At 49.5% G+C, this 26,930-nt stretch overlaps 1 protein-coding gene across 8 annotated transcripts; it reads left to right on the top strand.

Annotated features, from left to right (window-relative positions):
• Window positions 1-154: 154 nt before the first annotated feature.
• LOC135919362 (rho-related GTP-binding protein RhoN-like) lies at window positions 155-21,831 on the top strand. Of its 8 annotated transcripts, XM_065453123.2 has the most exons (7): window positions 155-387; window positions 833-869; window positions 9,952-10,063; window positions 18,629-18,760; window positions 19,410-19,497; window positions 19,580-19,689; window positions 20,764-21,831. In XM_065453123.2, exons 3-7 carry the CDS (start codon window positions 9,980-9,982, stop codon window positions 21,055-21,057), a joined length of 708 nt encoding a protein of 235 aa, XP_065309195.1. In that variant the 5' UTR covers window positions 155-387; window positions 833-869; window positions 9,952-9,979; the 3' UTR covers window positions 21,058-21,831. The 8 variants fall into 8 exon arrangements, with proteins under 8 accessions (XP_065309195.1, XP_065309193.1, XP_065309194.1 ...); XM_065453121.2 differs by lacking the exon at window positions 833-869; XM_065453122.2 differs by lacking the exons at window positions 155-387; window positions 833-869 and adding an exon at window positions 7,348-7,761.
• Window positions 21,832-26,930: the final 5,099 nt, after the last annotated feature.

Below are 26,930 nucleotides of genomic sequence, written 5' to 3'. Positions count from 1 at the left end.
AGAATCTATCTATTATCTCCCATATACCTATTCGCAAAGGTTGTTTGCATTGTTTTATAATACATTTTTCTTATTGTTATGTTGAACTACCCGGTTCTTGGCCAATCCCCCAGAGTGGGTACGTGCCTCTAACGCCTAGGGGGCTCTGCACCTACTGGAGCACACACGGGCCACCGCCGGAACCAGCGCTATCATGCCAGCACGCTAGCACGCACACAGGCTAGCATGCATTGCAGCGAGCAGCAGCTGAACCGTCGCGCGGCCGCCAAGCCGTTCAGCGTGGTCTTTTTCGTCTGGGTGCTGCTGTCCACAGCCCTCGTCATACTCGTCGTGCCCGCCGGATTGCTTGGCGTGTTCCTCTTTCGCGAGAAGAAGCCCGCGTGAACAGTGAGTGATGCCCGCGACATTTGTTGACGCGTGTGTTGCTCAAAACGGCGTACATCTTCGCGTCGGCGGGGATGAATCATTCGAGCGCTGGAGATTATAAGCCAAGTGGCAGGTCAGCACATTATATATAGCGCGGGTGAAACGGTGTTGGCGAGGATGGCGGCTTAGAAATGTTGAAATATCGATAACGAATTAGAAAAAAACAAAACAAAAAAGAAAGAAAAAGAAGCAATGTGCTTTTTTGCGATGACATGACCAGAACCTTTCATTGTGCATTTCGCATGGGGGGATCGGAGGTGGGTAAGCGCCCCGGCCATCTCTTGAGGTTAATGCATGCGTTCGCACAAAGGCATGGCGTGCAAGGCACCGCTATGCCGCCTTTTGTGGAGCTCCCTCCCCTCTCTTGGACCGCGCTGGAAGAGGCGCTGTTCTTTTGTGCTCGCAGCAAGAAAGGATTGACGTCAAGAGCGGCCTGTCTCCAGGTGCGTGCCTCCCTCGCGGGGACGCTGGGAACCGGGAGCAGTGGCTGAGGTCACGCCGCTGCTTTTTCTGCAACCGTCGGGCATGTTCGGACCTGCCTGTTCGACCGCCCAGGTGTATTTGTTGGGACACGTACCCCGCAAGAGCTGTACTGACTCCGGAGGGTAAAAAAGAAAGAAACAAGTGTAGAACGATCAACGACGCGTAAAAACGAGACAGATAAATTAAACCCACTGCCAGGTAAAGGCACCGTGTATCATTATGGTTATCACTCTGTAATGAGTGTGGCATCGGGAAGAGATAAATGACGTACTTGTGCCATTATTTATCGTAGCATTGCAGTTGAAATATGCTCAGTTTGGTAGATCCATATTAGAGAGAAAGACAGATCGGTCATCATGATTACTATGAGTGCCTTTGAGATAACCGGCACTTGCGGTTAAAGGCCAATTTTCTCGGCGTCACCAGGACTACGAGGCAGGTTACTGCCGAACCATTTGTGACAGCAGCGCAACTGTATTAGGCACAGACACAAGATAATGATGACTCACACAGCAGCGGTGGTCATGTGGTCACGTGTACGCTGGACAATCAGATGGATGCCTTAAAATTAGGCTAGCGGATGGTTTCTGAATCCGCAGTTGTTTTCAGTCTGTGCGGAAGTTGCAAACATTTTTCTAGAGGGTCGAGGGAGAAAATGAAATACAAGTGTAAGATCGCTTTGCTATTGGCAAATGAGTCTAACACAGCCATCGATTACCATGAGAGTTTGGAAGCGAACGCACGTCAGTTACAACGGCATTGCTGTCTACATCGATATAGTTACGCCAGTGATTACGGCGTACTGATATGCATAGAAGACACGATAAAAACACCAAGTAAAAAAGCTCTTGTGGTATTGTGTGCTATTTGGGATGAGGACAGCGTCGAGCTCTCTCGGAAACGCAAATGACATGCTGTTCTGATGATGCGGCCATGACAATTCGCTATTACACGCTTAGAGTTGTTCTAAGCGTGATGAGACTGAGTGATTCCTGTGAGGTAGACATCAGTTTTTGCTCGGAATATTGATTTGCTCAAATAAGGCAAGCGAAGATCAGCCCGTGCCGGAGCGAGGCTCCTGGAGTTGTCACTTTCTGTCATGCATGTAGAGCCAAAGGTAAGCTGTTTTAGTATTATGTGTGTCTTTTTTTAAAGAAACTTGTGTTATTTGTTTCAAATATTAACAGCCGTTTGTGCGATCCTAGCATGTGTTGAACTTGCGAGGCTGTCCTACTTCACCGTACTTCGGATAAGCCGAACATCAATTTGTGGTCACTTCGAGTAGCCCACCGGCTTCATGACAACGAGAAGTCCATGAACAGCAGCTTATTGCGAGCATTGTGGGAGCATCGTAGCATGCGGATATGCGCTCGTGGCGTATACGTTGCACAATTTACACTGCGACCCATCGCGCTCGTCTCGGTAAAGTGCCGCCGTACAGACGGGAATGACGCAATCTTGCGCGAGACGTGACCTATCAACGCCCGTGTTTGCCAGCGTGGCTGCACGTTGAAGACCTGTTGTTGCGAGCGGTTGGATCCAGTTCACTTCGATGTAGGCTAGTTTTGTGCACAGTTTCGTGGTCGCTGTCCCCCCGCTTTTCAGAACGTCTTCAGACTCCCGCGCGATATGCCTTACATTCATTGCATTCGTTTAGCACCATAGCTCGGCGCACTCACTCATGAGCGCACTCATTCACACTTACTCGCACTCGTTTCAAAGGCGTGAGTGTGAGTGAGGGCCAGTGAGTGTGGGCATGGGTGAGTGCGAGCGTAAGTGAGCTCTTGTGAGTGTGAGTGGAGGTGAGCGTGAACGTGACTGAGTGCGGGGACTGGAAAATTTATGGTGAGTGAGTGAGTACTCTCCCACACTGCCGACTTATGGTTGAAATTGACGGCCGCTCGAAGTCATGAAGCTGTTTAAATATAAAGCGTTAGTAATTGAAGGAGTAAGCTCATTACGTTCCCTAATTGTTTTAAGGAAATATGAATATTTAAAGCAATTTGAGTTAAAGGTCTATTCATTAGATGTTCTAGAGTGCTTGCGACGTGTTGATCTGGAACGATTCAAAGAACTTAGTACGGATGTGTCAATGGTTTTATCACCATGAATAAATTGAAACAAAAACTTTAATCGTGCTAGCCGTGCTAGCTTTGTCCTACTTTGCAGGGTTATTAAACCGGCACTTTTTAATAATTCATTTGATGAATCCATTAACTTGTATTTATTATAAATGAACCTTATTCTATTCCTCTGCACCCCCTCTTATGAGTTCTTTTGTGCACGTAAATCAAACAATACATGCGTATGCCAGCACTGGTCGAACAAGCATTTTGTAGGCCAGCAGATTTGGATCTGCTGGCGCAAGACGAAGGCGTTTTCTCAGAAGATGGGTCGCTTTGATGCTGAGCATATACATTGATTTCCACTTGAGGTTATGTTGTTAACATGGGTTTCCCATAGGAGAGCCCGGGTTAAAGTGACACCTAAATATTTACCCTGAAATAAACACGTGAGAGGTGTGTCATTAATAATGTAAGTAAAATCAGACATCTGTTTCTTTCTACTTACTGTTAGCATTAGTTATCTTTGGGCATTTAGAGTCATCTGTCAGTCCTGACACCAAGAAAAGGTAGAATAATGTACGTGGTGATGATCATTACAATTAATTTCGCGATACAAAAAAGAATCGTCAGCGAATAGACGGATGTTGCCATGCAATCGGGAATACAAATTGTTTACGTATATTAAAAATAAAACTGGGCCCAAAACACTGCCTTCTCGCACTCCAGATGTAATAGGCGCTAAACTGGAAGCTTCGGTCTGAATATACACGAAATGTGAGCGGCAGAGGGCAGCACACTCACCCATGAGTGCGCTCACTCACATTCACTCGCACTCATATAAAAGGCGTGAGTGCGAGCGAGTGCCAGTGAGTGTGAGTGGACGTCAGTGTGAGTGAGTGCCAGTGAGTGTGAGCGGAGGTTAGTGTGAGTGAGTGCCAGTCAGCGTGAGTGTAATTGAGTGCGAGAGAGTGCCAGTGAGTGTGAGTGGAGGTGAGTGCGAGTTCGAGTGAGTGCCACGGAGTGTAAGTGGAGGTGACTGCGAGTGTGAGTGAATGCCAGCGAGTGTGAATGGAGGTGAGTACGAGTGCCAGTGAGTGTGAGTGCGAGTGAGTGCGAGTTCGAGTGAGTGCCACGGAGTGTAAGTGAATGCCAGTGTGTGTGTGAGTGGAGGTGAGTGCGAGTGCAAGTGAGTGCCAGTGATTGTGAGCGTAGGTGAGTGTGAGTGCGACTGAGTGCCAGTTAAATGGACGTGAGTGCGAGCGTGAGTGGGCGCTTTTGAGTGGAGGTGAGCGCGAACGTGAGTGAGTGCGGGGCCTGGAAAAATCATGATGAGTGAGTGTGAGTGAGTATTCTCCCATACTGTCGACCTATGTTCAGCCCCACACGTGCAACGCCAAGTTCTTGTGTGTATTCATTCATGTGTTTGTTGTATTGCACGTATATAGCCCCGAACACTTTGCTTTGCAGCTACAGTTACTCTTCAGCCCAAGCGAGTTGCTTTTCCTCCTGACAGAATCGTCGGCCATATCTGTGGGCCTCTCAGCCGACTATCCGATCATGGGGACTAATCTGATTTCGCGGTACACTGTTTTCTTTTCGCCCGAACTTGAGTCTGTTAGCGATTAGCGGTCTCGGTAACTATGCCACTGTTTCTTAGTAAAGATAAAATTTTTTTTATGTCATTCAATTTGCAGAATAGAACTCTTTTCTATAAATCAGCAGGGAAGCCTACGTACCTGTTTTCCTTGCCTCTTCTTTAACACAAAATGAACACGACACACCACTGGACTAACTAAAATAAAGTTCATAGGCGCAATCATAATAACAAAACGAAAGGTAAACGATATATTGTCGCGTGGCCGTGACAGCGCACAGGCAGGCGCACGCGGAATAGGCTGTGTAATCAAGTTTATTGGGCGAACTTATTGTGCTCTGTACTGCGGTCATCGACCCGAATCACGGCCGCTTGCGTCAGGCCACTAGATGCGCTCGCGTCGACGAGATAAATTCTAGAACCTGTCGGAATAATCTATTAGCGCGCCTACAAAGTGATCCGCGACAGGCTCGTGTTTCTGGAAAGTGCTACTGTATGCACACGTCCAATTATCGTGCGTTATCTGATAGCACGAGCACATTCTCGCGCGACGGCAGAACGTGAAAAGTGTAGGAAAGCCCAAGGGAGAACGAATGCAACTCGCATGGCAAAATGCTGATGCTGCTGCGAATATGATTCCTGCCCTCTTTACTTTTCTTCGTGGTCAATGATCGAAGAAAATGATTATTTTCTTAATATAATACAATACCCCGTGGCGCAGCCAGAAATGTTTTTCAGAGGGGAGGGGTGCACCCGCTTGACAGGGCACAAGGAGGGGTAGGAAGCTGGGAGGGTACAGGTAAAGTTCAGAGGGAACAGGGGGGCGGGTGCATGTGCCACCCCCTGGCAATGTACAACACTGACAAGAACGACAGTTGTACTGTCCGTTTGCCTTCCAGTTTTTTATATCCTACATCACAGGTATATATATATATATATATATATATATATATATATATATATATATATATATATATATATATATATATATATACATACACACACACACACACACACACACACACAGTCACGTATGAGCTGCAGCAGGTGCCCGTGGTCGAAGGGGCCTCAAGGCTACACAGCGGTGCCGACATATGAAAAATTGGTTTAATAAATACAAGTAATTGGAACGGTGTTTACTTCCCCAAAACTTATAATTCCTACGTAAATGGCGAAGAGCACGATCGATTCTATCATTTCAAATAAAATATTACGACACATTCAGGGCGGTCGTCACTGCCAGCTATGGCGGTGGAGCTGGTGAGCACGAGGTCTCACGTTCGATCCCCACTGCGGCTGCCGCATTCCAATGGGAGCGGAATGCAGAAACGCTTGAGCACAGTACATTGAGCGCACGTCAAAATACTCCGGGTGGTCAAATTAACACGTAGTTCTCATCTACGGCACTGGTGTCCCGTCGCAGAAATACCAAAGTCCTCTGCGAGAAAAGAAAGAGAAAAAAGCGCAGTGTATCGAGTAAATCCGAACGGCGGCCCCACAGAGTGTCAGTCGCAGGTTTTACCACTCAGCCACTCCGCCGATGTTACAGCAGAGAAAAACACTGCGTCTGGAAAGCTCGGTCGCGGCGCTAGCTTACATAACTGACGGAAGCCACGCTGGAATAGGGGCGGGGATGAACAATCGTATTGCAGATTGAGTTTTACCCTCGCGCATTCACTGCAGCGTCCACGAGGGAGCATTTTGCCGGTGGGGTAAAATTTTATCGCACGGCCAGGTACCCGTCCCTCCATACCAGTTTCAGACGGACGGAAAGGCAGTGGGAGCCTGCTTGCGTGACTGTGAAAGGGAACAACGATCACTACAGCGATGGAAAAGACGTCGAGGTTCCGGCAGCCGACCTTGAGAATTTCGGCGCAACGGCTTCGACCTCGCACGGCGTCTTATCGAGGAATGCAACTTGCTCGGAGGTCTTTTCATCAGCCTTTGACGCGAGAATGCGTGCGGAAAATAGGCACTTCTGGATACTCCGCATTCACGGGCCGCCTTCCTCCACATTCCGTTCTCTGTCCAAGGAAAGGGCGAGGGTCTCTATAAAGAACGCTTCAAGAGGAGGAAGGGCTAGAGAAATAAACACCGCTTGGCTCCCGGAAGGAAAGCGATCAGCGAGCGCATTTCTATTAAGGCAAAAAAAAAAAAAAGCGAAGCCGCTATTCGAGAAACCGCGCCTTGAGTTCCGCGGTGTCCAGTGTTGTTAAAAGTCGACCATGAAAAGAGGGTGCCCCTTTGCGGGGCGTCTTCGGAGCCGCCGAACGAGCCTGCTGACCCTGTAGCTGGAAAGACACGCCTTGGAGCCGACTGTCAGCCCCGAAGATTCCGGGCATGCCAGGCTCGCCGCCGTCAATGGGCACCGCACACCAGACCAGGCGCGTCAGCCGAAGCTGTGCCTGGCGGTTCTCCCTCCCTGCACTGCCGGCGTGAGCGTTATCTGCCGGTTTGTTTGGGGACTTTCGCTCTTTCCCCGCGGCGTGCTCCCGCCGCCGGCCGTGGTGCGCTGAACTTGCGTTGCTGCCTCCACCGCGCTCTTCTCTTCCTTCTCGAGGCAGCAGTTTGAACATAGTGGTACTCGACGCATTCCTCGCGGCCGCCCCGCTCCCGGAGCCTCTTGGAAGACGGAACGACCCCCCGCGCGTACGCATAGCACCCCCCCACGAGGGGGGAGGCCTCGTCGAAAAACCCGAATAGAGATCACGAGGAGAGAGACCCCCCTCTGGGAAAAAGAGAGCGGCGTGCGAAAAGGAAGGCATCCGTGTGATTCGGCGGCAAGCAAAGAAAGAGACTGGGCTCTGGCCTCCTCTCCCGCGGCATGTGCGGACAGGTCCGCGGAGGTCCGAAGCACGCTGGAACACGAGGCTGCCACGGAAGCGCGCACGACGCAGTCTCCGCGAGTCCGTCTCCCTATCCGGTTGCGCGTCCCGCCGTTCTCGGAGCGAAGGCTGCTGCTGCTGGGCGGTACACAAGCGGCGCCGTCTCGCGACCTCCTTGCGGCTGGAGAGCGCGCACGTTCTTGCCCCTCGAAGCTTTGGACGCGTCCTCTTCTGATCGACACACGGGCTAACTGCCGGACGGCCAGGGCTGGCCAGACAGACGACCTGCATTCGACCGAGTGAAGCCGTTGCTTGCACATCGACCTACTGCCGTCAACGTGTGGACGACACCGACTCTATCCCGCAGGTGGGTCTGCGACTGTGCGCGGCTAAAAGTAGCAGAGTGGCGAGCTCAGGATGGCCTTTTTAGGCGACCCATATGTGTCGTATGCGTGACATTCTGAAACTGTGGTTCGGCGTTATTGAACGATAGATAGCTATAGGGACGAAATATATGTATCTATTAAGTACTGGTTGTCCGTCAGTAGAGTTCTGCGGTGCACGATACCAACGAGGTAGTGAAACTGTAAACCATATCTTGTGTCGTATGCGTGTCGTTTTCCCAATCGCATATCTTAGCATGCTTTGTGTAGGGTTCGTCCCCCCTGTAAAACTTGTTATTTTTTCCCTAAACATGTGTATACGAGAGAACAAGAGATGCGGACAACAGTGAAAGCCTTATTCCTTCGGATGCACTTTGTCATTGAGAGCAGCTGCAACTTGAAATCAGCTGTGAGAGCACGCGGTGGTTTTGTTCCCAGGTTGGGAGCCTAAACTGCAACGAAATGCAGGTTTTCCGCTGTAGCCGTGGCTTCTGTGCGAGTATATAACGGATAGGCGCGAAAAGATTACTTTATAAGACGAGCACTGGCTCATGAAAGACATTTAGATATACAGAGAGCAACCTGTCGTGTGCCCTTTGAAGGGCGCTGTATTTCGACAACGGTTTCATTTCCGCGTAGATGCTCGCCACTTCCTTGACATAAACGGGCGCTGCTCGAAGCAGTGTTTTCGTCTTCACGGCCAGTTGATGCAGGGATCCAATTTTAGGCCCACTTCATGACCGGCAGGGTCGCTCAAGTACCGATGGGCCGATCCGAAAGAGGCGTTTCCTTGTAGTGGCAACGCAACGCCGCTGGTCTTGTCACGCACGTCTTTCCGCATGCGTGTGTTTCCACTTATCGTCCCTGCCCCGCCTGTACTAGTCCAGCAAAAAATAATTGAGCAAGAGCACCACGCTTTCCGTTCGGGGCCGCTATTTGCGAAGTCCACGAGTATCGAAATTGGGGCACAGGAGCTTTGCTGAGCCGACCATGCAGTGCGCATACACGTGCGTCGTACTTCTATCCTCCTCCTCCCCCGTTCACCTTTCCTCGCCATTCTCCCCTCGACGAGCATGAAATATCGCACTCGTCCTCGCAATATCGACGTCTCATTTTCTATCTGCACCATGGAGGAGATCTGCGCGGTATTTGCACTTCGGCATAGCTTGCGAAGAGAGCAGTGCATAAACATTGCATGACATTATGGAATCAAAATAAAGACAATTTTACGCTTCACATTAAGTTGCATATAATTTAATTAACCACTTCACGAAAGCTTGGATTCACATAGATTCCAATATTTGCGCTGAATTTGCATAATCTTTTTCTGTCCTTTTTGGTGTACCTTTAGCTCTGTTCAAGCGAGAAACCTCATCCGGCGATCCACCGCCGAAACCGGATGCGCGTGTTCACTGTAGCCGCCGAAACGCGAGACGAAGGTTTTTCATACCCGATCGCAAACCCGACACCGCTCGGAGTCCTCCTGTCTGACGCGACATTGAAGCTGCTGACGGCTTCTCGCAAGCGCCCCCTTTCCCGTTTGCACCAAAGGGTGGAGCCTCGATCAGTGCGAAATTACATCCCCACATGGTTACAACCCTTATAGCCAATGGCAACTTTTGCCATGATTATAGCTAAGCGTGTTTTAGACGTGTGTGTTCACGTGATGCCGATACTTCCTTTCAACTGCTGCCGCAGTTGAAAGTTCGAAAGTGGTTTAGCAGCTGCGCGCACCTGTGCTGGAGTTTTGCGCCCTATACGCTGACTCTGGCAGTGGCCGCCTCGGTGTAAGTATTTGGGAGTCCACAACAGGCAATAGTGCAGCCCGCGAAGACAACATTGGGTGTGTGCATCGTCAAGTTTCGGCTCTGCAGACTCGCCGGCTTCATGTGCCATTATTGTCTGGCGAGGCTGCCGCTGCATTCATGATTGTACTGCGCTTGGTGTTACACTGACGGAACTTATGGGCCAACATAAGGAACAAAACGCGGACGTACGTGGCGCCACGTACTGCGTCCGCATCTTGTTCCTTATGTTGGCCCATAAGTTCTGTCAGTGTAACACTAAACGCAATACAATCATGAACGTGCACCAACTAGCCCCGTTCATTGCTTTACAACTCATTTCTGAAGCGCAGGGAACATATTAATTTAGACTTTGCCCCTTCTGTGCAGGTCCTTCCTCGCTTGAAGGCCACTGGCGATGACGGCGGCGATGGCCACCACGACGACGACGCGATGCCTAGTAGGCGGCAGTCTGCACAGGCAGCCACTGTACGGCTACACGGTGAGTTCGAACTGCGCGCTGCACTCGTATGTACGGCAATACAGCTGTGTGCTGCAGCCGCCAGGGTGCGCCCCTGTGTTCCGCGTAGTGAGACATCCAATCACAACTTAGAATATGTACATAAGCTTGGCGGTTCATAGAAATCTTTAAAGCACACACACCTCTTAATGGAAACGCGCATCACATTTCAACGGCTTCGGTTTTGCGGATTGGGGCTTCTTGCTTTCGCCGACTCGCTTGTGAAATTCCTCAGTCGCGGTTGGCGAGGCTTGTTCCAGCATCCTGAAGTCAAAAATAAGTCATTTGGTGGAAACACTGGCATTGATCTGTCCTTTTTGTGCATGCTTACAGGTGACTGAGACATTGACTTAGATCCGTAGAAACACAGAAGTTATAATAATTTTTACCCGAAGATATTGTAATAAGATAAACACGAGTTTGTGATCTTTCGAAGGTGTATGGAAATATAATGTGCGTACATTTTAACTGGAACGTTCAAGCGTATTATTTGAGTACCAAGTCTGTTGTAGGAAGCTGCGCCGATTAATTGAAGCCGATGAGTAAAGTCATGTCCACATCATGTCTGCTTAGCAAAAATCACAAGCCTAGCAACACTTTGGAGATATTCTGCCCCAATTGCTAAAAGGCTCAATGGCATTCGAGTTAACATACTTTGGGAAACTTAACGGCCGCGGCATGTTTAGCAGTGCATTTTAGCAATGGATATCTCGGAAGTGGTGCTAGTGAGGATTTATGCTCGGCAGACATGACTTCACTATACAGCTAAGCTTCAATTTCTCAACTGCTTCATGTGGCCTAAAGCAAGTTTTACAAAAAATGTAATCAGTAAATCAGGTACTTTGGCATTGTGAAATGCATAAGTGACTTAAGTAAGTGTTGTATGGCGCATACTTTAATACGAAGTGTAGCCGAAGAGTTTGCAAGGCATATATAATCTCTTAAAACGAATTCTGAAGATGGCATCAGCTTGGAGATTTGCGCCTCAGTCTTGCAGTACTCTTGTTCCACTTGACTCTATTTTGCTCCGGGGACAAACTCCTTTTCGTGCATGACAGGACAAAAATAACCAGAACGACGATGTAATTCGTCGTGCACTTTGGGAATTAATATCCAGAAACTGGTTTCATCCTCGGATTTCGTTCTACGTGGAAACACTTTGCGAGCTCACCGATTACAATGAATACATAATAACTAAAAGTTTGTTAATTAGTCGATTACGTATCTTTACTTCATTGTCCGCCTTTCGGAGTATTTCTGCTGAACGAGTAGCATTGTGATATGACCGTATCCGTCACAGGTTATGTACGAAAAATTTGTGTCCAGTTAAAAAAAAAACTGTATGAAGGGAACGCTCCATTGCGCGCAGAACTCACTGCTAACGGCTGTACATTCGAATTACAAAGCTTGCAAGGATATGCAAAATCTCGCTCAGCGAGACACGACGGCATTGTTAATGTAGAGAAAGAAATATAAGTATGCAGCGTTACTTGTTTTTTTTTTCTGAGCTTATTAAACAGAATGAAATCCACGTCTGCACGCCTCACAGTTAGCGTTTACTTCGCGTCTATAAAACGTATTTCCGCATTTGCACTGTTCTATCCTCTTTATTATGTTTTTTTTTTCTGTCTCGCGCGTTCGGCTACATTACTGATATTGTGTAGTGTCAACAAGAGGTTGTTATCCTCTTGCAGACGTCCCCTAAAATCTGCACCTAAAAATAGCTTCAAATCGAAGGCTTCGGTGGGCGACACTGCCTGCGTGCACGCCAGTAGAAGCTATAGGATGTCTGTATGGCCAGTCGTAAACAAGTACGTTCGCAGCGGCCGAGGCCCGAATCAAACCGAACAGGAGAAAAAAAAGAAAAGAAAGAAAAGCGAGCGTCCTTCATCCGGTAGTGCCGAATCGGAGCGCGGCTAAACCGGGTCCGCTCGAGGCTCCGGACGATTCTCACGACAAGAACGTACGGAGTGCAGTGTGCGGTTGGGAGGTCCGAGGCGACGGTTTGCGGCGTGCGCGTAGGCGAGATGCACTGCAAACCGGCTGCTTCTGACCCAAACAGCGCGAAGGCAGAAACAAGACGAAGTACGAAAGAGCGCGCAGATAAGGAGGGAGCCTGCGACGGCAGCGCGCGCACCTGCAGTGCCGGGGGCACTGTTTTCACCCGCGTGCGGTGAGAGATAAGCATCGTGAGAAAAAAAAAGCGGGTCTCACCGCAACCGCCTTTCTGAAAACACGTCGGCCGCAGGCGCAAAAAAAAAAAAAAAAATGTACCTGGCACAGGCGCACCCATGGGTTGATGTCTCGATGTGAGTCGAGTGGCACAGACACCGGGCATGCGCATGTCCGCGTAATCATGACAGCGCGTGCGGAGTGGCAGTTGGGCTTCACACGGTGGGCGTTTGGCGAAAAATACAAATACAAAACCAGCTGCGGTATGACGGCATTGTCACGCGTCCTACAGTCTCGTGTCCCTCTCTTTTTATCTCGCTACCACCGCCAAGGAATGAAAACTTACCGGCACAGTGTGCCGCTTAGCCTGCCTTGTCTCGCAAATACCCCCCCCCCCCCCCTTTTTTTTTTAAATTTTGTTTTCTCATAATTTCGTTGCCAGAAAGGGCTATAACGAACTCTGAAAATGGGGAGGTACGTAGAAGACGAAAACTTCATTTAATTATGACGTCAATGACAACTTTGACGATCTCGTAAGTCGGCATGTAGGTTCAACTGGTGAGAATGACAGTGCATGTATATTATAAGGATGCTGTTGTCAACTCTCGAACGCGCTCCCCCGGACACTAAGCTCGTGCAGATGACATTGGTGATGCGCTATCACACGATTGCTTCCGCACAAGCATGTCTGTGTCCAGCTTCACCGACGTGGCAACCAGCTGCAGTTTCTACAAAGTGTTCAGTATTGCATCAGTTATCGATTCTCCTGTCGTTCTTTGCACTTGCGACATCAAGAAAAGCTTCTCGGACGTTATGTAAAGAATCTGCAAACTGCAAACACAAAGCAAAACACTGGCGATTGTTTGGTGTTTTGGTGACTTCATCAGTTGTCACTTAATACACGCGTTAGTGGTCTCGAATTCGCCTTGCTTTTTTTTTTTTAAATTGAATTAAACTATTGTTACGCTGATGGACTCACTCTGGGTAGGTTTTGAGGTTAGTGTAGCTTCGCATAGCGCTTTCTGCAGGTGAAGTTCTAGCAGAGGGCTGTGGTCGGCGAGAAAAGTAAAAGTTGTTTAGAACTTTTTTTTTTTAGCTTTGAAGAAGGTACAGGAAGGGAAAGGAGTGCGGTTGTCCATAGGTTCAGCGGAGGCGGGTTTCGGGACGCAGCCCCGCGCGATAGAGGTTCTTGGGTGTAAGGTTGTCAAACGGGAGACGTGCAGTGCAGTAACTGTCCCCGCCTGCACTTTATTTGGGCTCTACCCTCGCCCTAGCCGCAACCGTGAAGCAGACGCGTACGCTGAAGCGCCTATCTCAACAACAACCTTGCGGCTGACGACGGGGGAGGGGAGAGGGTGCATGCCGCGCCTCTACAGAGCAGGCAACTCATGCAGGGGCGACTAAAACAACAGCAAACGACGCAGGAGCCGGGAATCCGAAGCCCTATGAATGGATGGCGTACTAGAGAGCGGACTGAGGAGGAAAGGACGCACATGGAAGTGCACGGCGTCTCTCTAATTACGTGCACCACTCTGCGGAGCATCCATGAATGTCCGTCGCAGGCCCTCGGAGAACCTTCCACATTTTTTTCAGGCGCGGCCACCGTGGAGCTCTTGGCCCCGTAACTACTCAGTGTTTAAGTGCTTACTGTTTATTATACGCTGGTCTTATACGAACTGGAATATGATATAACATTCTGTTCGACAAGCGTTCTTCGTCGCGCAGACTTCGCTGTGCTTCGCCGAACAATCACGTAGATTTCATGGTCAATCGAGACGAGCGTGGCTGAAAGAGAGGCCGCCCAAATAATTGTGGGAGTGGCACGATCGTCCGTTGGCATCCGCTGCGCTGCACGCATTCGAAAACGGCAAGCGGTCGAAATGGGCGAGGGCAAGAGTTGGGAGTGGCGGTGTCGCGGGGGGTTTCACCGTGGGAACGGGCGGCAACGTGGACGGAAGCCGGCTCGCCGGCATTCCGGGCAGATACGGGGCACCTCCTCGCCCCCCTGCTGACAGCGGCCTGCGGAAAGACGTTGGCGGACGCTTTTATGCGCGTCCCGACGGTTGGACGCACACGGACTCCGTCATGTTTTCGCCTGTTCGGTCCAACCGTACCTCTCGACGCGAAGTTCGAGAGGGCCCGACCATTCGCGGCCGTTCGCTCTGATTTCTGAAAGATTATTCATTATGTTCCGGTCTTGAACGGTATGCGTTACATGATGCGCAACACATTAGCAGCGTAACTCGGCTGACCTAATAGTCATGCCAGCGCCGTACGGATACGAACGCGGTATCGAGGCAGGTTATGGCGAACCAAGATGTGAACCCACACGTGTTCGTCATGTGCACAATCACACGCGTGCACGCACGCGGTATACACACACATAGAGAGAGGGTTCATCATTTCGATATTCTTGAGAACGATAGCGTCATAAGAAATTGAAAAATTCATATAGATGGGCAATTCTATCACGCACGCGCAAACGACGAAAAAATTGTTTATTTAGAAAACTATAGAGCAGAAAACACGCAGTTATCCCGGATTTCACATTTTGCTTTTACCGACGCAAACTTGAATTATGCCGCGCTGAGTATTTTACAGAGTGTCGCGGAAGTGCGAAAGTCACACCCACCGCAACCTGTGCTTGCGAAACGGAAATGCCAAGTATGCATGCAGTTACCGCAACTCCAGAAAACGCGCTATAAGATCCGACTACGTGAGAAGGAAGTTAGCGCGCGGGTTGCAGCAGCAGCACTGAGCGCCAGTGATGCAGTGTACTAGAATATAAGGCGAATCCCGGCCACGGCGGCCGCATTTCAATGTGGGCGGCAATGCGAAAACTTAGATTTAGGTGTGCGTTAATATTAATGAACCCCAGGGGATCCAAATTATTCCGAAGTTCCTCAAAACGATGTGCCTCATAATCAGGTCGTGGTTTTGGCACGTAAAGCCTCATAATCTTCAGAATATAAGGCACTTATATTCTAGTACACTGTATTGGTACGCGGATTCCCCGGCAAGGCGACAGCCACCGGGGAATCATCATCAGCGGCCACCGCGGTGTCAGCTGATGATGGGCTCCGGCTGTGCCCTTGAGGACTCTTGATGTGCACCTGAGCAACCCGCGGAATGTGTGCGCCGCTGGCTTCGCCGATAAGGGAGGAGACGGGGCGCGGCCTATCTGCGGCACAGATAGGGCAGCCCGAGGGGGATGCCGCACTCGGTCCATGGACGCGCTTGCACGCTGGGGCAGCACGCGACGGCAGGGCCGCCACAAGGTGAGCAGCTTCGCGCGCTCTCAGCATGCGTCTCGCCAATTACCGGCTGGCACTAATAACAAGTTACCCGTCTAACGTGCCGAAGATGTCAGCCAGCTTTTTTGACTCTACAGAGGGCGACAACTCTCGGACGCACAATTATTCTCCCGCGTGGACTGCGCTCTGTCTTTCCACTGAAGAAGCGTCGAGCTTTACCCGCTCTTGCGGACGCCGACGCGACAGCGCCAAGGACCGTCAGCGGGAAGGAGCCTCACGCCTGCCGACAGCGGTGATCTCCACGTCGGGGCGACCTTATTTGCGGCCGTAGGTAGCGCGACGATGACGTTCGCGGTCGACCGTCGGCGGACACGAGACGCGGCGGGGTTTTGGCAGCCCGCAGAGAATGCAACCGCTCCCTGACGCCTGTGCGCGCGTTGCACAATGCCGCTAGCGTCGGCGGCGCAGACAATGCATGCAGCGGCCCCCGGCCAGGCGCTCCCGCAGTCTCGCGCTGACGTCGTGTCTCGGGTTAAAACCCTACTGCGTCGTCGCTCGTTGCGCAAGGAGAGCGTGCCCTCCAATGTTTGCACGCGCTCATCGGGCGGACTCCGTCACCGCGAATGTGTAGTTGCTCGCCCAGCTGGACACTGGCGATGTTGTTGTGACCGGAGCCTATCTCTGCGGCCTCCGCGTGAGCAGTCGCTGCGCAGTTGGCCGCACTGTGCTCAGCGGTTCCTGGAACGCTGCCACTCGACGCCTGCTCAAAGGCCCGCCGTGTTCGCGCTAGGCGGGATGCGTGCGTATTCTCGAGACGAGCTGTGCATCTCGCTTCCCGGTGCCAGACAGAATGGATCTTTTCTCTAGCGCCCGCGGACGGTACGACAGGCTCGACGCCGACCGGGACGTCGTTTGCTGCGTGAGTTTACATTCCTGCACCTCTCGGCCTGGCACCGTGCGAGCGAGGAGCATCGTCGCTCGCCTGTTTCACTGTGTACCTCATGCTGAAGATGCGATGTCGTCGTGGGGTGGCTGGTTTGGCATCACATATTGCGCGCCGTTCGAAATACGCCGAAGCTGCTTCATATGTTCGTATTCAGTGGATTCCACAGGATTATCCGGAAGTCACGGCGGCGTCCTTGAACAAGCAGTGGGTCAATTATATTAGGCGTATTCTTCCCCGGTATTACGTTGAGTGACATACATATACTGTGTCGGCGAAGCAGTGATGCGCGCATGCAGTTGTAGCGCACTCTAGGTTACCAATCTCTAGAAACCACGTGCAGCCAGTGTCCACAGGCCGACCCTCCAGACGCCGCGATATGCGCTGTTTGCCTGCTTTAGTGCAAGGGTGAATCCGTTGTGCGTGGTAACATTGAAAAACAACTCAAGCAAACATAACTGGTAAGACTAAGCATAGAACCGCCCAAGCCTCCCTGCTCGTCCGCACTTGCTTACAGGGAATGAAGTTTCCTATATAATACAATTGCTATCGAGAACAACGAAACCATACAACGTATCCGCGCCGACACGAAGCTCCTTTCTTTACATTTCATTTAACCTGCCCCTTAAGTTAGCTCCCCTATTCATTCAACTTCTACTGTAAACATCAGTGCTTTAGTGGTAGTCACCAGAAAGCTACCGCAATGAAAGTGTAGCAAAAATTGTTTCACGGTTAATTGAGAGGTTGATGCCCTTCAAGAGAGCTTGTAGACGACCTTGAAAGTTTGTGAAATCAGCATTGTGACTTTGCTGGAAACGAAAGTTTTTTTTTCTTTAGCCGAGTCCGTCTCTGTCGGTGGCCGCCAGCGAGTGCAACTTTCTTCACTTCGACAGCGCCCCGTTGTGTGTGCCTTCTCTACGACCGCATCCTTGGCTCATTCCCGTCTTAAAACTAAAAAAATTGTGCAACTATAGCGAGACCACGGCCGCACTCGGACGCAGAAGCAACGTTTGCGGCCGTGGTGAGGTGTGCAGCGGATTGGCGCCTATCTCTGTGGCGTCGCCGTTGCACAGGGCTGGGTAAACATAGCGCCATGACGTTTCCCAATAGGTACCTGCGGCAATTTCGCAATCACATGCTCGTCAGTATCGCAACATTTAGCGCCAGCACCGATACTAGCGGATGAAGTTTTCTATAGGGAGGCCTTCGGAGAATACATTAGCGGCATGGCGGCAACCACGTCGGGGCCCGGTCAGATATTTTGCAGGGGCAATCACCATGCAATGTATACGTTGTCTTTCATTGCTCTGCTTACCATTGTGTTGGTGTTCGATGCTGACAGCCAGAACTGCACCGACAGCCAGAATTGCGCTGACAGCCGCTTTACCGTTCATAAATCAACTACAGCTCATGGGCGATCGACAGGACAAGGACAAGCATGAGGCAAGTGCAGCCTTGCATGGGCCGCTCGAGCGATCTGACCTTGACCTAACTTGGATGAAGCCAAGCAATTAGACCGTGTTTTTCAAGGAGTTGGGGTGCAGCCACCTGTTAATTTGCTTTTACAAAAACAAACTATAGAGTCACACACAGGTACAAATTCAAAACCGACGTATGGTCATAGGTGCCAAATTTAGCAAGGTGTGCTAGTTTCTTCCTAGGAAGGTGGACCTTTTCACCTGCAACGTTCCTGTGTGTGGCTTGTAAAGTCGCATGCTGTATAAAATGATATTATAGTTGTATTTTTTGTTGGAAGAATTGAGTTACTGCTCTTACACGAGCCTCCGTAATGTATTCATACAGGCCTGCAGAGACACAGCTTTGAAAGGGTCCACGCAGAATTGTATCGAGCTGAAAATTATCGATACTGTATTATCCAAAATACAATCCTTGTCATTGGAGTCTGGGGCGCCGGTAGTAATTAACTTGTGATGCTCATATTGAAGCTAAAGGATGCCCACCGTTACCCGATGTATTCATACCGAACTCGTATGCTTAAGTGACGAAAGAAAACGGCGCTTTTCAATGGGACACACAATAGCGTTGTCTACAGTCTACAGTGTGAGTCTTATGCTTTGTGTCCCGGCGAAAAGCACTGTTTTCTGTAATTGCTTTTTCGCCTGTGTGAGTTGCATCCGTTGGCATCTCTCACTCATAACCTCGCGTGTTTCTGTGCAGGCCGAGCCGACGCCCGAGCCCCGTGCGCCGGGTCTGTGCCCTGAGCAGCCGCTGAAGGTGGTCCTGGTCGGTGACACCAGGTGCGGAAAGACTGCGCTGGCCAACCGCTTCGTGAGCGACGCCTTCACGACGGTGAGTTTGGCTGTATGCTCGGTCGCCGTGCCGAGTCAACCGAATATCGTGGTTGAAACGGATCCACCCACCGCTAAAGCCAGTGCACGACTTCGAACTACTCATGGGCCATTTCCCATGATAGGTACATAGGTTTCAATAACCAATAATCCTGTATACGCGGTCGTCACCGAATATTTGATGAAATCGAATGTCTCATTCACCTCGAAGCCGACGCCTTCAATTCGTATTTCAAATTTCGAATATTCGCACACGCCTAATAATTACACATTCTAAGACAGTTGCAGAAAACTAGACAAGACAGTTGTAACTGCTCCAGCGAAGATGGCGATGTCACTAAACCAACTACTTTGGCGCTGTTGGGGTTAACGCAACATCGCCTTTATCACCACCACTCGAGATGGCCACGTATATACAAGAACCCGACGTAGTCGCTATATGGGGCGACTTGTCGGGCCGAAATGTGCTCCAAGCTATACATCGCGAGTAACTTCGTCCGTCGTATTTGTTATCTACACTGGAGCACGCACAACGGGGCAGTTAGAACCGAGGGACATGTGCTTAAGAAAAAAAAAAGCGACGATAATTAGAAACTGTGTCGGCAGACAGTGACACTGTTTTCTTTAATTTTGCTTTTCAAAATGCGCAGGACTACACGCCCACTGGCTTTGACCGCTACACGACCTCCGACGAAGCCGCGGGACAGAAATTTCACTTCTCCGTCTGGGACACGTCTGGTGAGTGGAATAAAAAGCGTCGCCGCCTCTTGCGGCACAGGTGGTCGGGCGGTTTGAGGAAACGTTCACTGCTCGCTCGCAGGGTCCGCAGCGTACGACACCGTGCGGCCACTCTCGTACCAGGATGCCAGCGTGGTGCTCCTGTGCTTCAACGTCGGTGTGCCGGAGTCCCTCCGCAACGTCATTCACAAGGTGAGCAGCCGCCACGTGATTCGACGCCCACCACTGTGCCGCTTGTTGCGCGCGCAAAAGCATTTGTGGTAGCTCAAGGTGACATTTTTAAAACTAAATTACGGGGTTTAACTTCCCGAAACTGCACAGTGGGGTATGAGAGCTGCCGTAGTGGAAAGTTCAGGATTAATTTTGACCGCCTGGGGTTCTGTAACGTACACCCAAAGTACCGGTGCACGAGTGTTTTTGCATTCCGCCTCCATCGGAATGCGGCCGCCGCGAGCGGGGGTAGAACCAGCCTGGTGATGATGATTTAATGGCATCCCCTTTGAAACTGGGCGGTGACAAATAGTCACCTAGCCTGCTTGATTTAATCAGGTATGCTGTACATGTTTTTTATCTAGCATTTTAGTACACATATCCTTAAACTTTTTTTTTCTTGAAAATCTACGTTCCGCTGCTAGCTATGACTGCGAGATTCTGTCGTATCAATCAATCCCTTCCCTGATTGTTTTCCACCAATGCTCTAAACGTCTCTTGCTTTTCTCGACTGCTGACCGGTTGACGCTTCCGTTCCACTCTAAACCCAAGCGCTGCTGGGAGGTATACGTTACCTACAGTTCTCACTGGGTGAATCTCTTCGCCCAGCCTTCGCGTACCTTCTCGTGTTCAGCAGCGCCTCCGTGCGGCGAGTTAGATGATATTTCTACTTAGGCTGCATGTATTAAGATACTGCTTAATTCTTACGGAGAAGGCACAGGGTCCCTCCCATGGCGCTGTAAGAAGGCGATAACGTCATGATTGCTCGAGCATGTCTAAAGTGCGCACAGGTCCTGAGCGCCAAAGGGTATAATCATCTTTTAGTAAGTGGTGCAAAGCGACACATGCGCCTCTTACAGGAAGTCTCGGAGTAGTATGTATGAAAATCATATTATGGCTAAGAAGCGTGGTGGTCGTTCCGCTCTGTATAAGAAACCAGACAGCTGGCACGTGCCGCCTGTTTCCCGCGTGTTCTGGTCAGCAAAGTTTCCACAAAGAGCGTTCTGATATTGCCCGGGCGTTTATGTAACGCGCCTGCTTTGTCTGTGTTCGCAGTGGCAGCCCGAGGTCCGGCAGCATTGTCCGGGCGCGTCCCTGCTCCTCATCGGCTGTCAGAGCGATGCCCGGATGACCCAGCGAGGAGGCTGCGTGAGCGCCGACGAGGCGCTGACGTGGGCCTCGCGGCTGGGCGCCGTGGCGTACGTGGAGACGAGTGCCCGGGCGGCGCCTCGAAGCGTCCGCGATGCCTGGAAGGCGGCCGCGCGGGCCGCGCTCGGACCCGAGCACCCGGACGCCAAGGGTGGCCGCGACGTGTCGCCCTCTCGCCACAAGGCATGCATCTTGATGTGAAACATGGAGCGACTCGAAAGACGCGCCCTGTTCGGCCAGCTGTGCGCGGACATGACGACTTGCAACACAGCGTGCGTTTTATGTCCTCGTAGGACACCATGCGAGCGCCGTACGTGTTGCTTAGAGCGGCACGAGGGACGTGGTGTTTTGTTCGTCGCCGTTTTGAATCAAGGGCATCGCTCCTGAGGATGACAGACGTGTAGGGACTGATTCTACACTGGCCGCTGTCGTCCGCGAGTGGTGCGATACAGCGTTGGCCTGCGTGCAGCCTTCCCTAAACTCAAAATCATGGTAGTGCTGCGTCGACTGCAACACGCAAGTGACCGTCGAAGACACCTTTGATAGCGACTCCATGCCTATACGCTGGATATGTCATCACCTTGCGAACTGTGCGTTTCGTTCGAGCACCTGCTCAATCTCTTGGAGCCGTGGTTGTGAACCGGTGACGTCGGCGGCGTGGCCGTAGTGTTGTGCTAGGGGAAGTGCACCCGTGTGGACGTTTCTTGCTCTCGGTTGGCTGTAGCAGCTTGTCTCGGCAATGTGACTTCGTGCCGAACAACGGGGACTCAGAGTGCACCAAGTTGCCGATGACGTCAATCTTAAGGTGTTGATGGGGGCGAAATGTCCCATGCTAGTCAAGACAATGACAGACTCTCTTGAAACATCTTGGTCGTCGTCTGTTGTATGAATATTTTCCATAGTGCCTGACTTTAGCTTTGTCATCTCGTTCACCATAGTACAAGTTTTAAATAAATGTGCCTTATGCCTCTGAAACTTGAAGTAGTGTTTCGTCACTTCCGCCCATTTCGGTGAATGTGAAAGGATCAATTATAGTGACTCGTGCTTAATCACATGCAGGGTCTGCCGGGAAATGGTAAGGTCAACGTGCTGCTTATATACGATCAGACAGACAATAGCGCTCTCGCACATTGTGTGATTAACATGGCGCAGCTGGCACGCGGTGTCGGGGCACAACTGGAGGAGCGGCAAACACGCTACATTTATTTTCTACAAGAACCCCTTCGAGTACCGCTGTCGCTTTGGGATGACTCTAAATAGCAAAAGTTGTACATTTAGAGTAGGTTTTACCTTTTAGCCTAAGCACAGACACTATCATTTAAATGGTTTGTTATTCCTATTTACGCTTTGTGGTGGTAGGCAATGTCGAAAAACGTTTAAAGTAAAAGCCATATAGACGATCTAAGCGACAATGTACGAAAGTAAAAAAGACGTGCGTAGTTAGTACTTACTGAAGCACATAACTGCTGCTAGAAGGATGCGCAGTATAACCAAAATACCGATTTCGACATTTGTGCCACATACAACTAAATTATTTATAGTACAAACCAGGAATACATGAACGCATGCGTTGCAAACACGAGCTAATCCAATGAGCTGTCGAAGAATCCACTCTCTTAATCACACTAACAGACGTATCACTTATGGAACTGCTAGATTAAAACCACACAAAGAGAACAGTCAATGAAGCTAGGGAAAGCATAGGATAAGTTACTGTTTCTTTTTTTAATTCAGCAGTACTCGTATAAACAATAAGGAAAAGGTAAACGAAAGTCGGCGAAAATACAATTTGCTTTAGCTAGGCGCCGAGCCTCCATCTTCACCATTGCACGCGCGATGCTCTACCAGTGAACCGCGGTGGGCGTCCGCAAATCCAGTTTCTTGGGTATTTGTGAAGTGTACTACACCTAGCGCTCCATTAGCGTGTTAGCCAGCGCCACTCATGATTACGGTGGTAATGCGGTTCGGGCTAGTTTCTCGATGTTCATGATGAATTTCGTTAATTGCGACAATAGAGACAGGTAGGTTATAAAACTAGGAGGTGAGCAGGCAATTGACCAATAAGTTGCCCTCGTATACTATCTCATGGCATAAAGGCTACCATAGCCGAGACCCTCGCTATGCAATGAGAGAGAAGAACAAGACAGGCGCCAAATTTTAAAAATTAATTCGCATGCGGTCCGATTCTTGCTCCTGCCAAGGACATATAATGAAAACGTAGTTTACACATATAGCCCTTGCAGTACACTGGCAAGTGCCCGCACACTGCAAGGGCCGTTATAGCGTTGACAAATGGAGGCAAGGGAAATTTTCCAGTGTCTTCAGATTCAGAGCGTATTGCCTGAATCGCTCCTTCGACCAGCGGCTGGTCTGCTCCTTGTAGGACTTGCGTACGTGACGGAGATTGTTTTCCAGAGTCTTCTTGAGTTGAACTCTCTTTCACCAGAGTCTCGATGGCAGAGTTGAGCCATCTTAAAATGTGCCGAGAAAACTTTGTCCGGCTCATATAAACCTGCCTTCCCCCTTCTTAATATAATGAGTAACCTTATGAACGTTAGGAAATACTGGGAGGGTGAAGCTGACGTAGCCTGTTGACAATACGATAACAAAAGACGGCGACCGAATGGTCATCGCAGACCAAATATTAAGCTCTTAACTGCTGCCAGAGTAAAGTATATTGCGAAGCACCGCTGCAGTACAGGAACTGACGCACAAAACACGTGCGTCAGAACCAGAACGAAAGTACGGCATACCGTGAAAAGGCACACATAAAGGCGGGGTGCGTGAGGAATGTACTTAAGGAGGATGTGTTGTTGGTATACTTCGCATACTGGCTGAAGGATATCTTTGTCATTCAAAAGAGTGCGCAAAGAAAAAGCAAGCAAATAGACAGAGAAACACCGGCGAAAGCAGTGGCGATGCTTACAACCGATTTACCTATAACCTTGCGGACCCATGAAAATTAACCTACCGAGATAGCGAGCCCAGTGGTAACACTCCGTCCGTATTACATCCGCTTTACATCATAATATCCGCGTACAAATTCGGAGACGAATGACCGCGCCGGACGTCTCATTTTGAAAGTACTATCGGATGTCCCAAGGTACTGCACCTGGACATATCCCGGTTCTGATATTAATATATTTGGTTGCTAGCGAAATGGTCATCCACGCGATGGTAGTACATTTTCTGACATGTTAAAATGTTGTTACAAAGTTATCGGGACTTCAGCTCATGTGTACCAACTGCTGTACTCTGTGCATATTGTGACAGGTTTGATGGCTTTCACCTCAACAGTTTTAGTTGAATACGCCACCTGTGCCCGGTGGAGTGTCTAGAAAAAGGCGAAAGCCCGCTGAACTGGCGGGTCGGCCAATTTAAAGCGGGTCGATCAATTAATCCTGCAAGTGTGAAGTTCCGTTTTGGCTTTGGGCACTAAATTTTCGGCTTCGTGTAAGTGCTATATAGTGGGTTGGATTGAGAGAGCCATGTGCCGAATCGGGTCAATTCCCGCCAATCTACCTGCAACAGGTGGCTTGGCTTGACTGAAAAATTTATCGAAGCGTATGTTAACAATGTCGAATGAGTGAGCTGGGCCTCCGCTGGTAAAAATTGGTTTTCTATTCGCGCTTTGGTCTTGTTCGCGTAAACGATGCAGGAGCAAGCTGCTACTTCCAGAACGAACATGGCACAGATGAAGAGAGTATACGCTCTGGCAGTTTCAAGTTAATTTTTTACGATTCCACAGAATATTTGTGCAGAAATTCGGACAATTCACGTGACCCATCTTTCGACACAGTTTATTTACATGACGCGTCTAAACTCGCTTTTTTGTGAGCATTCCACCTGCCATGAGGGGCGCTAATTGCGCTTGCATCTATATGATGTGTCACTTATTTAAATATCATTGTACATTCTAGTTGTCAGTGAGGATAACGATAATGAGTTGGGTCGGAGTTGCGATAAGCTCACGCTAGAAACTACATCGTAGAGTCGAGGGCGATTTCTCATCATTGCCACAGATGCGTCAGTTGTCGACAAATCCTGAGCACCCTTAAATGTACATACAAGGTTGAAAATAAAATATACATATCATTTGAAGCTTCGGTGACGGGGTCACTATGGCGCCTTGGTCCGCAATAAAAGGCAATGTGCGAGGGTCGTCTCCATCCATGTCATGTCGGGACTGCTAGTGACAGTTCGATGCAGGCAAAATAGCCTGAAGTGCGCTCCGCTGATGCTCGTACATGAGCTCGTGCTTGCTGAAAGATATTTACGACAATCTGCAGGCAGATGTAGAAGTTGTTGCATAATTTTATACCTTTGCTGTGATTGCACCGATTGAAGTGAATTTTTTTGCCTTAAATGGCAGCCGAAGCAGCAACGACAACAACAAAACTAGAAGTACAATGCCCTTGTGTCACGCCTCCGTAATACACACCAGGGACCGTGTTTTCGTCATTGGTTCGGACGTGGCTCTAGTGCCGTAGCGATGACGTTATCGCCTGGATATGGGATCGGTCATTCGGCGCGACCCATTGTAAGAATAGAATGGCAAATGAAATGGAACATTGCGAAGCAAGGAGCCTGCATTCTAAAGACAAACGGTGTCATAATGTTGTGAAAGTTACTCTGTCGGGGGAGTAGTTACTTGTCACGTACCAGGTGTTTCTTTTTAGCTGAGCCAAATTTTCTAAGATTGCCTGCGGCAGATAGCACAATTCTAACATTTGAGTTAAATTACACGAGGGTGCGATTACTTTTACGAGAAATCAAAATGCCTAATTGAATAATTAATACAATTACACTACTTAACCTTTTCATTAATTACTTTACGGAACATATTTCATTCTACGTATGGATGCCTGTGAGTTCGCAAGACGTATTAGGGAGTTTTAGAATAGGGGCCCCAATAGTTTGGGGCCCCAAAGAGCTTTGCGGGTGTTAGCGTTGGGGCACGTAGGACTGAAGAGTTTTAGAATAGGGTTTTACGTTTGCGGATACCGTCTTGCGCTGACAGCGCCACTACGGCGTCAAAGAAAAGCTATTAGAAATAATTAAATAACATATACCATTTTGTGATAGGAATAATAACTTTGACTTGCGTGTATTCGTGTTTAATTACAATTTAGAGGTTATTCTGTAAGCAGCAAACAATTAGTTGCGCTTAGTTTTGAGCAAACCAACTTTACAAGCCTTCACCAGCCAAGCTTAGCCGCGTTAGGCCTACGAGCCATAAAATCCACAATCGAATTCAAAATCAGCGGCGTCTAATGAGTCAATCTTCACAACACACGCTAGCTGAGAGAAAGCGATAACCGCAGTCACTTCTCCTAGCTTGCGAACTTCACGCGTTACCGCGAATCGAACCCAGTTTTGTGCTAGGTTAGAGCCGTCGCTTCGATGGGTGCCGCCATGTTTGCCGACGCAAAGTTTTTGGGGCCGCTATTTGGGCTCACGCTAAATCGGTGAAATAGCGTTCCCAACGCAAAACCCAAACGGAGTTTGCGTCTTGCGCATGCGCAGTGGCTTCGACGCTATTTCTTTGGGGCCCCAAAACGTTTGGGGCCCCTATTCTAAAACTCTCTATTAACTCGAAACGCATTTTCAGGACTGCACCAGTTTTCAAAGTGTCTGCCGAATTTCAGTGGCGTTCCAGTTACTTTTGTGCTTCATTGCATCAAAAAGCGTTTTCGTAAAAAGGTAAGTGTAACAAAAGTACATTGTTATCGCAAGATCGACGGCGTATATCAGCGACCAGATCGACGGCGTATATCTCGAAGCCGGTGACATCCTCAGAAATCGTTCCAAGTTGATATGCCTTGCAATCTCACTATAGTTACAATTCGTAGATGAAAATGCGTGCCTTAATGTAATTAATTAAACAGTTAAAATAACTATGTTAATTATTCAATTAAACATCTCGTAGAAGTAATGGCCGCCTAAGCTCAAGGATTAGAATTGTGCTATCTGCCACAGGCAATTTTAAAAAATTTGGTGCAGATAAAGAAAAACAAAGGACGCGCCCTACATACGGCGCATTTTCTAGAGCACATGCACTTTATCAGGGGTAG

Source organism: Dermacentor albipictus, chromosome 1, assembly GCF_038994185.2.
Source record: "Dermacentor albipictus isolate Rhodes 1998 colony chromosome 1, USDA_Dalb.pri_finalv2, whole genome shotgun sequence".
Taxonomy (NCBI): Eukaryota; Metazoa; Arthropoda; class Arachnida; order Ixodida; family Ixodidae; genus Dermacentor; species Dermacentor albipictus.
The sequence above is the reverse complement of the archived record's forward strand: the minus strand, read 5'-3'. Positions and strand labels throughout refer to the sequence as shown.